This window comes from Pomacea canaliculata, linkage group LG1 (genome assembly GCF_003073045.1).
Source record: "Pomacea canaliculata isolate SZHN2017 linkage group LG1, ASM307304v1, whole genome shotgun sequence".
Taxonomy (NCBI): domain Eukaryota; kingdom Metazoa; phylum Mollusca; class Gastropoda; order Architaenioglossa; family Ampullariidae; genus Pomacea; species Pomacea canaliculata.
The window spans coordinates 30,681,111-30,694,491 of NC_037590.1; the positions used below are offsets into that span (position 1 = coordinate 30,681,111).

At 39.1% G+C, this 13,381-nt stretch overlaps 1 protein-coding gene across 1 annotated transcript; it reads left to right on the forward strand.

Moving 5' to 3' along the window:
* Positions 1 to 5,111: 5,111 nt before the first annotated feature.
* On the forward strand, positions 5,112 to 9,387 carry LOC112560597. Its single transcript, XM_025232569.1, has 6 exons — positions 5,112 to 6,069; positions 6,353 to 6,463; positions 7,412 to 7,523; positions 7,849 to 8,043; positions 8,271 to 8,676; positions 8,964 to 9,387. Exons 1-6 carry the CDS (start codon positions 6,030 to 6,032, stop codon positions 9,348 to 9,350), a joined length of 1,251 nt encoding a protein of 416 aa, XP_025088354.1. The 5' UTR covers positions 5,112 to 6,029; the 3' UTR covers positions 9,351 to 9,387.
* Positions 9,388 to 13,381: the final 3,994 nt, after the last annotated feature.

Genomic DNA, 13,381 nt, shown 5'->3' on the forward strand with positions numbered 1-13,381 from the left:
GTGCACTTCGGCGCATTCCGGAAGTGCTCGGCGATAGGTGGTTGGACAAGGGATTTACCGCTCGGGATGTCGAAATCAGGATATGTTTGAAAAAAAGCAAAAAAAACAACGCGCGCGCGCTGACACACACACACAAAACAGGTCAGCTGAATAAAAGCACGTCGGCAGTGGCAAATAAAATTTTAGTTTTTTATTGTCATAGCTATGACGAAAGGGAGTTGTCTAAAATTGTTGCATATTAAATGTTTATATTGCTAATATTTGAGTGGAAAAAACAGGGGCGCGGGGATGAGTCATTAACTTTGTGGATTTATCCTGTAGGGACTATAAAGCCTAAGACTTAAAGAAAACATTATTTAACGGATAAATTTTTGTTTGGAATAAAGGTTAATAATAGTTATTATACAAAGATCTTAACACGATTTTGAATATGCTCAAAATTTCAAACGTTTCCAACTTTATTAAGCATTAAGGATGCCGATGATTTAAATGAAAAGTGAAAGAAAGGTGATAAACCCAGCTGCGGCTCCCTTTCTTGGAAACCCAGGGGAGGTAAGAGCGAACTAATCCGAACGTGTGTGAGTGTTTTGTTTTTTTTTGGTGGGGGGGAGGAACAGTTCAGAGAAAGATCAGCATGGGAGAGAATGTGTGCGTGCATGCATGGATGTGTGCATGACGAAGAGAAAGTTAACGAGGACACAAATAAATAGGGGGATTGACTAACAGACTAAGAAGGGCTGACAAGTATCTGTGACGTATAGTTTTCCAGGGATGAAGTTTCAACAGGTGAGTCAGCCACCCGACAGGAATATATATCACCACGCCCTCTTTTACATCTTAATGCTGATTAGATAAACGCTTTGCTCGAGGGGACAGGATGAAGCCGCTTATCAGAGGCCTCCACCACAACGGTGTGTGTCCGTATTGTCTTACTGACCCATCCCCCTGCCACACACACTGACACACACACATACACACACACTGACACACACACACACACTGACACACCAGCATTAGGGCAACTCGTTTGGACTGTACTTGAAACCACTCAGTCTCTTGCCTACCCACAGACCTTAATGTCTATTAGAGCTTTACATAAAGACTTTGGCAGGCGGCAGAGTGCTCGCCAAACAAAGAGCGCCCCTAAGGTAGGAATAACGGACAATGATAAGCTACACGTATACCTTTTCCCTCCAACAGTTCAGGGTGAGGCCAAGAAGTTCAAGGCCGCAAACACCAAGGCCAAGACTTTTAATTTTAAACAACCTTGACAAAGTCATTCGATTTTATTCAATGTTGACTTGAATCGCAGATGATCAATCAGACCCGATCGACGAGCGGATCGAGTCTTTTTTCGTTTTCCCTCCAGAGTATTTCCCGATACAGAGTAAATGACGAGATTTAAAAAAATGAACATTAAATGTTAAAAAAAAATTGCTTCCTGGGAATTTTACATCAGGGCTGTAGCACGTTTCAACGTTAACTGTATTTTTTTTAAACAAAGTCTGTGGGCTGACATTAATAAAGGCTGTAAAAGCTGTCAGAGAGCATCACAACTCTCTCGGTTTGATGGCGTGCACGAGGTTCACAGGCAAGGTCCACCTGTCCTCCCAACCCACGTTAATCTATTTTGCCGGAGGACTGGAGGCGATAACGGATGCGAGTATGAATCACAACGGGGGGGAAAAAAAATTCTCGTTAAGCAAACAGTGGCGGCATGTCGATGACCCTCTTGTCCCCCCCATTCCCAGCCTCTACCCACACCCACACTCTCCTGTCTGTAACTGCCGACAGACGTGCACAAGCGTGTATTGCAACAAGAAATAGCAACCAGACTCCGCAACATAAGCACGGTCATCGTTTCTGGAGCAAGATGCGCGTGTTGTGTTCACCTGTGGGGCCAGGAGTGGTCGCTAATCTAGTTCCCCTCATACCTGTAGTTATGTTGCAAGGATGGAGGATATTTTAGTTGTCAACCAGATTTTAAGGGATTGCTTGAAAAACAACTGGAAAGTTCGCACGTGGAGTTCGTGGAAGCCTAGGGTGGGTGTGTTCCCTACAGGTGCGCCTGGTTTGTATAGTTGTATCACGAGGTGTTGCACAGGTAAAGCAGTGATTTCAAATTTTTAACTTTTTTTTTTTGGTCCATTTCCTGTGTACGCACACATTGCTCAATGCCCGTCTTTCTCCTTCAGCTTATCTTCATTTAATCTGGATTGCCGGTTCGTGTGCAGTCCATCCTCTGAGACCCATTGTTCTCGAATAAACACGAGATAATCCGCTCTACAAATTTAGTTGTTGTTGTTGTTATTTAGTCTGTTATTTTTCAGAAGTTTGTGATACACGTTTTCCTTCGTGAACATTTTATTTTTAGTTCAATTCTGTTCATATTTCGTGGATGGGCCACGTGTGACTTAAAAATATACCTCACTTTTTTAATTAAAACATTTTTTAAACACAAACAACATAAAAAATCATAAATAGGATAAACTATATTGCATAGTTGGTTAATAGCAACAGTCAAATTCTTTCTTTGACTGAGTGCGTGATATTTTGGATTATTTTAATATTGATAATGGTATTGTTTGAGGAAGTATCTTGTCAATGTGTATAAAAGTGGGGCAGACAGATGAATAGTACAATTGGTGTCTTGAGACAAAGAATGTTAATGATTAAACTTTTGACCTGCTATATTAAAGTACATTTACCATGATGATGACCGTATGAGCACATGAGCACACGCCCATCCCCACTCGTACTTTTCCTCTACCAAACGACAGAAACGCTCACATCAGATGAGGTCCTGCTCGTGATGAAGAATAATCCCGGCTTGAGATAACAGCATTCACCTGAGTCAAGTCAGCCAGGGGCGTCCACCACAATGACAGAACGAAATTCCTTTGGATTTGTTATCTCAGCGTGCATCATAAATGCTTTAATCATCTCCACTGCCAGCCCCTCCCCTGTTATTTTACTACAGTTTGGACAGAAATTCTTTGTGAAAAAAAAGAATTTTTTTTCTGAAAAACATATTTAGTTTTATTTGTGTCTATAAAACCTGGTTAAAGTTTTCTTGATGAAAAGATAAAGTTAAAACCACTTGTATGAAAAGGTTGTTTCTGTAACTGTTGCAACTGTTTTAAAAATGTTGTACTGTCGTGGTTTCAACTCAAGGCGTTGATAATATCGTCCCCTGCACTCAACTCCTGAACTTGTCGAGGTAGATCCTGTTTCTTCTGCTTTCCGATGTCGAGTGGCAGTCATTGACCTCTTATAATCGCCAGAGGTCACCATACAGGGAGTGACAGAGAGATCCAGATGTTTCCATACCTTCTACTCTAAGATGTAAAATCGCCAACAACAGTATGAAATCAGATGATTACATGTGTGTGTGTGTCTGATTTGTGTATTCAATTTCTGCATGTTTACTTATATGTGTGTGTAACGCTTCTGTGTTAATATTGTGTATAATAAAGATAAAGCAGGAAGAGACTAAGGAGTACACCCAGCAAGCTTAACAGGAATAAAAGGGGTATTTGAGAGTCGGGCAGATGTCCAGGAAATTATTATTCGACAGCTACAACAGCCAAATCAAGCTTATACCGATACAGAAATACAATTAAACTAGATTTTTAGATACGGACATATGTGAAGCGTTTAAAGTTATAAATACTTATTTACCTGATGATCTTTTTAAAAAAAAAACAACAACAAAAAACAAAACAAAACAAAACAAAACAAAAAAAAACAATAACCGATGGAGTGGCGACAAACACGTACAAGGGAGATAACCCAGAATTCAACGTATGTTTTTACAGAGTTCTTTCCCATTGCGCTGTGTGTGTGTGTGTAGGATACAAGACATAAGTAGAGACAATAAAAAAAGCTGACAGCCTGCTTAATATAACAGTAATAATAAATTAGTGATTTTGTATAGTAACGAGCGTGTTCAGCGCTTGAGAGAAGAATGAGACATAACACACGAATGAACAGAAGAGTGAAAAAAGTACTGATTATTAATAAAAAGACTGGTCAACAAATGCAAAGAGGAGTGGGGAAACAAGAACTAAGAGTGTCGTGATTTAGTAGAGGAAGACGATCAGTGAAGTAGCAATAAACAGAGAAGGGGGGAAGGAGAGAAGAAAGCGGTGAATTGAAGATATCCTATTATTCTGTGGACTGTTGTTAAGAGTAATTTCCAAGGAAAAGGCGTGTTTTCAGTAAACATTTACAGGATTCTACGGTGGGTAGGTGGCGGATGCGGAGGGGGAGAGAGCTCTATTATTTTACTATATCTAATAATTCTGTGATTGTATGCTGCTGTTCTTGTGACAGGAATTGTGAGAATACAGTAATCAGACGAAGAGAGTAGTTGTCTGGCAGAGATGAAGATGGAAAGACACAGCATGGACAGTTTGCACTAGATGCGAGCACCTTCATACAAAGGCTCTCACAACTACACCATCATCGCGTCATCAAACTTAATCATATCCTTCTTTCAAAGTGGAAAATGGAATGCTGAATGTAAAGTTTATGTGTAGATACAATATTTCTATTGGTATATTTTTACAGGTTTTCTCTGATCAGAAAACTACTGAAAATAAGGCAAAATATTTTGTTGCTATAACAACTCTGCGGTCTGTATTTTCGGTCGGTGACAAATTAATGCTCTTTACACAGTAAGTTTATTAATGAAAAGTGAACAACAACAGGTACTCTACGCTTCTATCAAGCATGTGGTTGTTGTACACCTACACCGACAAGTGGATTACGAAGTTGTGGAGAAAACCATCAACTCATCAATCATTAGAAGGTGTCTACACACGTAGCGCACCTATCCTTCATGCCTCTTGTTTACTTTTCAGCAAAACGTTTTTTTTTTTTTTTTTTTGTTTGCCAGAAACTTTGTTAGCTCCTCAAGCCCTTAATTAGCTAATGGCTGCTTCGGTCATCCTTCTGAACTTCTGCCAAAACAGTCAGTCTCTGTCAATGACAGCCATTAAGGACTTGGAAGTTTAGAACTGGCAAAGTAAATTTTAAAATGTTCGCTGCCCTTTTGTTTTAAACAAACTGAAGAAAGGAGAAGTAAATAACAAAACAAAAGAAAACAAAAAAACCCCAATGTTTTCATCTTCTCTCCAACTATTTTTACTTTAAGTACATGTTTCTAATAATCAAAGGAACGAAATTATTTATTGTATAGAACTCTTCCTATCAGTTGACAGACATTTAGCCAAAACTTTATGCAACATACGAACTAAAAACTTGTCTTGCTTTACATCTCCTTTAAATTATCTCACAAGATTAAAGCCAGTCGACATATCAGGTCCTGATAAAGAAGTACGAAATGGGGGTTTAAAGCAAACCTTTCAGCGCCCTGCCCAGCTTCTGTCACCTGTTCAGTTCCCACAAGTCTGTGCCAGGTGTTGTCTCGACAAAGAAAATTATTTTCGTGGTGATCCCATTAAGCGCTGCTTCTCCTGACAAACGAAGCCTGCTCAAGAAAAATCTTTAATTCTTGAACCCACCAAGATGAGGTCTTTAATTCTCTTTCTTTTGTCTAATACTCTTTGCTGTGCCTCCCATCCAGTCTTTCTGTCTATTCTCGCGTTATCTGCTGTCGATTTCTAGCATCTCTTTTATATTTTTTTTCTCACAACTTTCGCCTATCTGTTTTTCCTCTATTTTTATTTAACTTTCAAAACTGTTAACTTTCTTTTTATCTTCCTCTTACTGTCCATTCTTTTATTTGTTTTTCTTAATTATTCTTCTACCTCCTCTGCCTTTTTCTCTGTGCTCCTCTCTCTCCCTTTCTCTCTATTTGTTTTTTCGTATTTTTCTGATGTACATGTATGTGGGTGTGCTGACAGATGTGTCGTCCACTCTATTTCCCGTTCGTTGAAAACACTATCTGTAATCTTGGTCTCCTTTCTGACACTGACTAACTTGTCCATATTCCGTTCTTCAAGATTAGGCGCGCGATCACAGAAGGGCGTTGTCAAGATATTTCCAGGTTTTTGTGATCCAACATGGATCCAAACTGTTTCAACCCGGCCTTCCATCATAAAGGTAATTACTAACCTATGGAGCAATGCCCCCGAGTTGGTGAAGACCACTTCCTCGCTCCCAGTATGTTATCATAATATAGAATGTAATAGAATGTCGCATATATTGTCTTAGAAACGAAATGTTGGAAAAAGACTGAAAGCCATGATTATGTGATAAAGTTTTGTTTACTGTTTGTGCTGGCTGCAGTAAATTCTGTACGGAATGTGGGACTGAGCACCAAGCAAGCTGATTAAGTTTGTCAGACTAGTGTAACCTCAAGTGACGTTTCTCGCTCTGTCAACAGCTGTAGTCAGTACTGTGACAATCATGTACGTCACGCAGTCGTCTACAGTTGACAGCCACTCTTCCAACTTCCATTCGCTGATGGCCCCACCGGAACCACCCAGATCTCACGGTTTGCTTATTTTAATGTTATCTTGCTCACTTACGTCCTATGTGGCTTATATTTATCTATCTTTCTTTCTATCTATCTCCTAACTAAATACATGTTTACAGAATCTGATTGTTTCACTAACTTTGAGTAATCTCATCTTTTGTTCATTGCCCTGACATTCCATTGATTGTTGGCATCTTCCATTAAATGTGAGCACTTCCATTTGTTACCCTTTGAACTTTCAGGTCCTTCATCCAGTGACTGTCCTCACCATCCATACACCACCCTCACCTTGTGTTAACTGCCCTCGCCTAAACTTGACGGCTCGGACCTTCCAAAGACCGTTTTTACCATCTTGCCCTTTCTTTTCCTTGACTGCCTGCACCTCCCACATCTTTATTGACTGCTTTACCATTCTACGATCGTCTTTCTCTCTTCTGATCATCAAACTTCTCCGCCAACAGGTGACTCTCAAAAACCGTCGTGACCTTAGCGCGCGTCTCTGTGCTGTTGCCCTTTGGCTGTCTTCCATGGCAGTGCTTCTCTTCATGTCCTTTATATTCTTTCTTTCTTCGATGAGCTTGCCAGTTTGAGTGCAAGCCAACAAAAAAAAAAAAAAAAAAAAATCCAGTTCATCTGCAGATCGAGCAGATGACTAGTCGTTAAGCGGAAGTCGTGCAGATTGTCTGGTGTGATGCATTTCCTTTTCGCTGTCGACGTATATTAACCTTTGATCTTTGCTTATCAAAACATTAATATCACAGCAGGTCTGTGTGGAAGAAAAACTTTGATCTTGTGATCCAAAGGCTCCTGTAGCCTACATTTCTACCGGAAGAAGAATAATCATCATACAAATATTGAAATATTTACTTTTAAAGTGATTTTTGTTTTCTTTGTTCTTTGATGTTCTTCTGCTGGTTTCTTCGGTTTGATTTCTTTTTTCATCTCCTTCTTTCTGCCTTTTTTCAGAAGTATCGGAAGTCATTCAGTCTGCCATTCGACACGTCTGCTTTACTAAACACTTTGACTGCGGCGAGAAAGGATTTTGTTCAGTCGATCAAAATGGACACCTTGGATGCATGTATAGCCTTTTGTTTTGAATTTAGTCATCATGATATATCTTAACATTATAATCAGCTTTCCTGTTTATCTATCCATCTATCCCTTCATCCATACAGTCCTGTCTTTGTTAGTGAACTATTAAAAGCCAACTCTGAGATTTTTTTTCCCAATAGCGATTGCCAATATGCTACAGTAGACAGAGGCAAAACAGTAAAAATTACCCTTACAAAATATGGAATTTGTTATGTCTGGAGTATAGTTTGTTTACGAAGTTTACATCTTTTGCGTTTACTGTGGTGGGAAGACAGTTCCACAAAGCTAAATGTTGGTTTGTGGTTACACAGATGTGCCAGTCAGAACGACAAGCATGTATATGGAGGAGTGACCTGCGAACGGCGAGGGGAGGTGCTGCCCATACCATCAGAGTACATCATCGGCCTGTCCATCGCCGTCATCGTCGGCCTCTTGGTGGCCTTGGTGTGTCTAGCAGCTGACTCATACCTGGGATGTCGAAAGAAAACCAGTCGACAGGAAGACAGGTATTGAGAAAGTTAAAAATTACTTTAACTTTCATCGCGTGCTTTGTAATTTTATATCTTTACTTCTCAGAATTTCCAGACTATAGTGTAATATTTTTCTTTGTTTTTCTCTGTACTATTTGTTTTAACGCTATAAAAAGTTTATTTATTGATGTATTTTTTGAACTGTTGCACAGTAATTTTCTGTTATTTCACTTTGTCGGGGAAACTGTCATCTTATATTTCAGACGAGACAGTGACGAGTCAGACGACAGCATGGTTCCTTCCGCTTCTTCCTCTCCAGTTAACAGTTCCTCCCCGGAACTGACTCAAGACCATATCAGCCTCCACATGCAGGAGGGGGAAACTGATGACATCCTCCCCACGTCACAGGAGACAACTTCCTCTGACGTCAGCGGCACCCCTGAGAGAGTGGCTCTACCCAGGATACCCTCCAGACAGGCGGGTACAGGCAGCGACCGCCAGAGTCTGTCAAGTCTGATGTGTGAGGAGACCTTGACCCAGCTCTCGGACTGCTATTATAATGGCGCGAGGTCACGGGAACGAAGTCAGCAAGATCGGAAGTTCGACTCGTATCGACCTCTAGACACCACTTACAGGGTGCTCATCATGGGCTCCCTCGGACCTGAACCGGTGGGTTGGCTGAGTTAAAGATAGTCTTTAGCAAGTGGCCAAAGCACTACAACCATTATGTTAATTATTTTCAAAAGATTTTTTTAACGGAATTAATTTATCATTTGTTATAAAGTGAACTTGATAGTCTCAGTCCATAGAATGCATGCCAAACTGTTTAGTTAACTATTAAGAGAACAATTGATTTTATATCTTTATTGTTTTATCTTTCTTTGACAGAAAAGGCAATAAAATTGCATGTCAGTCTTAAACTAAAAATGAAGCTAACTCGCTTCTTTTTTTTTCAGGTTTTCCTCTACGAGCCGTGGAGGAATATCGACAATTTACAATTCCCACAAGCGGATGACCCCTGCCCTCAAACAGACATCTTGCACAGGTCCACAGTTCTTCACGACCAGCTGGCAGACACCGATGGCTTCGTTGAAAAGGTTTCTTCTCAAAGATGCTGTTCCTCTTGTTCTTCTAGCTCTGACTCCAGTGACACCCTCGTGTGGGGGGCATCAGACAGGAGTTTATACTGGAGTCTGAGAGACCAGGACGCAGACTCCTCACATTCGGGTGAAACGATAATAGTCAACGGTGATTTAGATGTCACTCGTGAAGACCAGTCCAGCTCTGCACAAGCTGGACAGTCTGGATTGGTGAGTATCATTCAGGACAGCAGCATATCCTGACAAGAAAATGATTCTAGATTTTGTTCTCACATCCTTGTTTTAAATTGGATTCGTAGAGAGCTCCTGGCTGACCTGTCTTGTAAATGGTGCAAATGGCAGCACACAAAGGTCACGATGGCATCATGCAGAGATAAGGCCAGGTTGCTTCTGTATTGATTTACAGGAAACATCCCTGATAAACTGTCATGTGCGAGAAGGAGGGTAGAGATGGAATTTTAAAGAGGAAGTAAAACGTGTATATAGGATTATTGAATATATTTTTCTTAAATCAACATTGGATGAGAACGGGGTTAAAATAACAAAGAAGACATAGAAATATTTTTTAGGATCTTAAGTGAATTCCGGTAGTTAAGTGCATAAGGATGGATCAAAAACGGCAAAAACAATGGGTTTCGCACTTTTATTGCGATATTTTCATATGAGCCATGCTTTCAATTTATAAAGAAAAGAACAATGTGAATTCGACAAGAATAACACGGAAACGACAAAGAAAAAAAATTCACGGTTGATGAAAGAAGTTTGAGGAGGCTAAACCTTTGCAAAGGAAATCCTGGGGACCAGAATCCATTGCAAAGACTTGGTAATGAAGTCAGAAGCTTCTATTTCATAGTGGTGTTAAGGATATTACAAACCCATTCTGCTTTACTGAAAAAGTTTCTGAAAATGGTGGGAACAAGCCGGAAATTAATTTTACAGGATAAATTTATTCTATTATAGAAGGATGGATACATTTATTTTGTTAGTGAGACTGATGAGTTCGGTTTTCATTCACCATATTTAATTTGAAACGGATTGCGTTGAAAACTGAATGTGTATGAGGCAGTCCAGACATAGTTTGATAGATGTGAACTGTTTGATAGATGATAACTGAAAATAACATTCTGCAAACATAAAAAACCAGCATAGGTTAGTCTAGGGAAATCTCTTTTGTTTTCAGATATATATATACACCGTTTCCTGCATTATTGGATCCTGTACACTCAAACCATTTTTATGTTTTAAGTAGAAACACCGAAATTTGTGGGAGGCGTGAAATGTCAGATGTAATCTTTGCCTTTATTAATACTTTATTTTTTGGTCTTTGTTTTTCCTTTCTTCAATTATGTCTTTCTTTTTCTGTCCCTATCTTACTATCATCCCGAGAAAGCCAGAGTTTGAGACTTTACTCAAAGAATACTATAGGTTGTGTTGCTTTGATGGAATTTATTTGTTGAAATAAGAACGACAGAGTGAATCGTAAGGCGAACTAAGCAAAAACAAAATCATCAGTATCAAAACACACATAAAGCAATTCTTTCTGTGATTACCAACGGCTGGTCTAAACTGTTACTGGCCAAACCCACTGTGGACATCATACTTGCTAGTAGAGGCATGAATTATAGGTTTGATGTAAGTAAATACTGTAACTTTGAGAGAAATCTTTTACACTTTTGCCTTTGTCTTCCAACCTTAAAAATAAAGAAACTTAAAAAAAAACTTTCTTTATTTTTAATCTTATTTTTTGTGTGTAGGATCTCTGGCTAGATATCTTATTGTTAATCATCGCTCATATGCCTATTTAAAAATGTCCTTTTGCACAAAATTTGGTGGCAATAGTTAACAAGCAATCAAACACAGCAAATAAATAGATAATCGCATAACAAACTATATACACGCATACATCCGTACAGTTAATAAGGTTTACATACATGTATTCTTAATGAAGAGAAGACCAATAAATGCTTCTAGTAACAGATAGTCAGCTTTATAGGTTTCAAAGGTTTCTTTATTGTTTTTCCTTACTGTTCTGGATATGTATTGATCCCTTAAAGTGTTGGAAAAGTAAATAAATTTTTACGGGTATTTATTATAATGGTATCATGAGTTGAAATAATCATGCATGCAAGAGTTACCAGTATAACTCTGAAATATAATTATGACTAAATCTTTGACTTGGCATTTGTGATATGTTGCAACCCACTTAAAAAGAGATAGAAACCACACATTTGAAATTGTGATATGTTTTATCTGTAATAATTCTCACAGAAACAATATATATATATTGTAATGAGCTATAGAAATTAGACGAGTCGTGAACAAATTGTATTGTCATATACTACACTAGGTTGTAATGGCAGTTGTCTTTTAACAACAATGTGAGGAAGATGTTTCTCTCAGTTTCTACTTTTTCATCTCTCTCTCTCACACACACATATGCATACATGCATTATTTTTTCTTGTTTTCGTTTGATATTTTATGTATGATGACCAGGTCATTCTCACCTGATGCAAGTTTTATCAGCATTGCAATGAGCTTCTCCCGATGATAACACAACCAACCATTCACTTTTCCACAAAGCGAAACCACTTTTTCTTACTCAGTAAGTCGACAATGAGAGAAGATAGGTCAAGAAGCAGGCACGTGGCATTTTAAAGAGAAAAACATCTTTTCATCCTGTCGTTTTAAAGCAAGACATAATTTACAGGAAGGTAAAAAAGGAAGAGAAGGAGTTGTGTGATATCAGACGGACACTGGACAGATTAGCTATTATCCGGTGGCGGAGGCTGGTGGGCAGGAAAAGCTTTGGTGTGGATGTGATTTCCTCCCTACACACCTCATTACCTCTCCTGAGAACATGAACAATCTTTCTTCAGATAAAATAGGATGCTGGGTTTGAAATCCATGGAACAGTCTACAAATGTTGCCGATGTTTATGTCTATCGCCTCATAACAAACTTTATACTCACCCACCTCACCACTCCTCACTTATTGTTACTAGTGAGTTTTTGTATCTTGGGTGGGGTGATGGTTGATGACTGGATAATTTGATAATTAGTTTTGATGACAGTCGATTAGGTAGCTATGTAGATATTGTGTGCCCGTGTGAGCATTGTGAAGTTCGCAGGTCACAATGACCTGATGTTCCTCTCATCTTTTTATGCATCAATGCACTTTGATCCCCTTCTCGTCTCACGACAGAGACTGAGTAATGTCTGAAAAATCGAATTTCTATCGCTTAAATCTTGCTTCTTCTGTCCTGCGGTTGGCTAACCCTCACACTCTTACCAGCTACAGTAAACAAGTTTTTAATATATCACCCTCAGGGATCAGCATGCTTCAGTTCCAGGAAGAGAGTTCTGTGAATGAGATTTCTACGTGAGCAGTGTACATAACATGAAGTTTCAGAATAAATAATATGTTGTTGTTTTCTTTTTTGGGTGGTGGTGGTACGGTACCAGATAAAGAGGTTTAACCAGTCACTGAGACTAAAGCCTTTTCTTTTACATCAGCTATTGTAAGTAATGATGTAGACGTATTAATGAGAAATTGTAGCTTCTTTCAATAAGTATATATTATCCCATCAAATGTGTTTTCATTTATTTTCTTTAAAATTGTTGTATGTGCGGCTCTCTCCTTTCACTAGATTCGGATTTACAACTTCATAAACAGGGACAGAGCATAATTTAATCACAAAATTTATCTTCAAAAAACATTTGAAATGCTGAACCTTCTTTGAGACGAGGAAAAGCTAAATAATTACAATGAAATATAACAATTGAAGTAAAGTTCACAGGAGGTTTAGTATCGTCCCTGCAATGTTTAGCGAATAATCTAATGTGACAGACTTATGGTGGCGAGAGGAGGGAGCTATTACTGTAACACAAGAGCATATTGTAACTGAGATGCGTATAAACAACCGTTCATTGTCGGAAGGAAAGGGGATAACCGAGTGGTTAGAGACCTGCTCTCATATTACAGGGTTCAATACCCGTGTCTCGCAAAGTACTTCCCGAGCTTGACAGAGATGGCCAATGGCTACCTCGTCCTTTTGATGATCGAGGGAAGGTGACGCAGCGAGGAAGGATAGACCAGCCTGACCTCAAGATGGTAACCCCAAAAGTGGAGTATAAAGAATCTCACTCCTAAAGGACTCAAAGGGTATACATTTACTGGTTTACATGGTTAGACTATTAGGACGTGTGATACATAGCCTATGTCGTGTTCTGTCACTGCTTGGGTAAAGAACTCACAGCGGGCGGTGGTTTTACCC

Excerpts from the sequence above, each read along its gene's own strand:
- LOC112560597 (XM_025232569.1), top strand. The coding sequence starts at position 6,030 with ATGGATCCAAACTGTTTCAACCCGGCCTTCCATCATAAAG. Across the intron at positions 6,464-7,411 it reads GGAACCACCCAGATCTCACG|AAGTATCGGAAGTCATTCAG; the intron begins GTTTGCTTATTT and ends GCCTTTTTTCAG. Across the intron at positions 7,524-7,848 it reads AATGGACACCTTGGATGCAT|ATGTGCCAGTCAGAACGACA; the intron begins GTATAGCCTTTT and ends GTGGTTACACAG.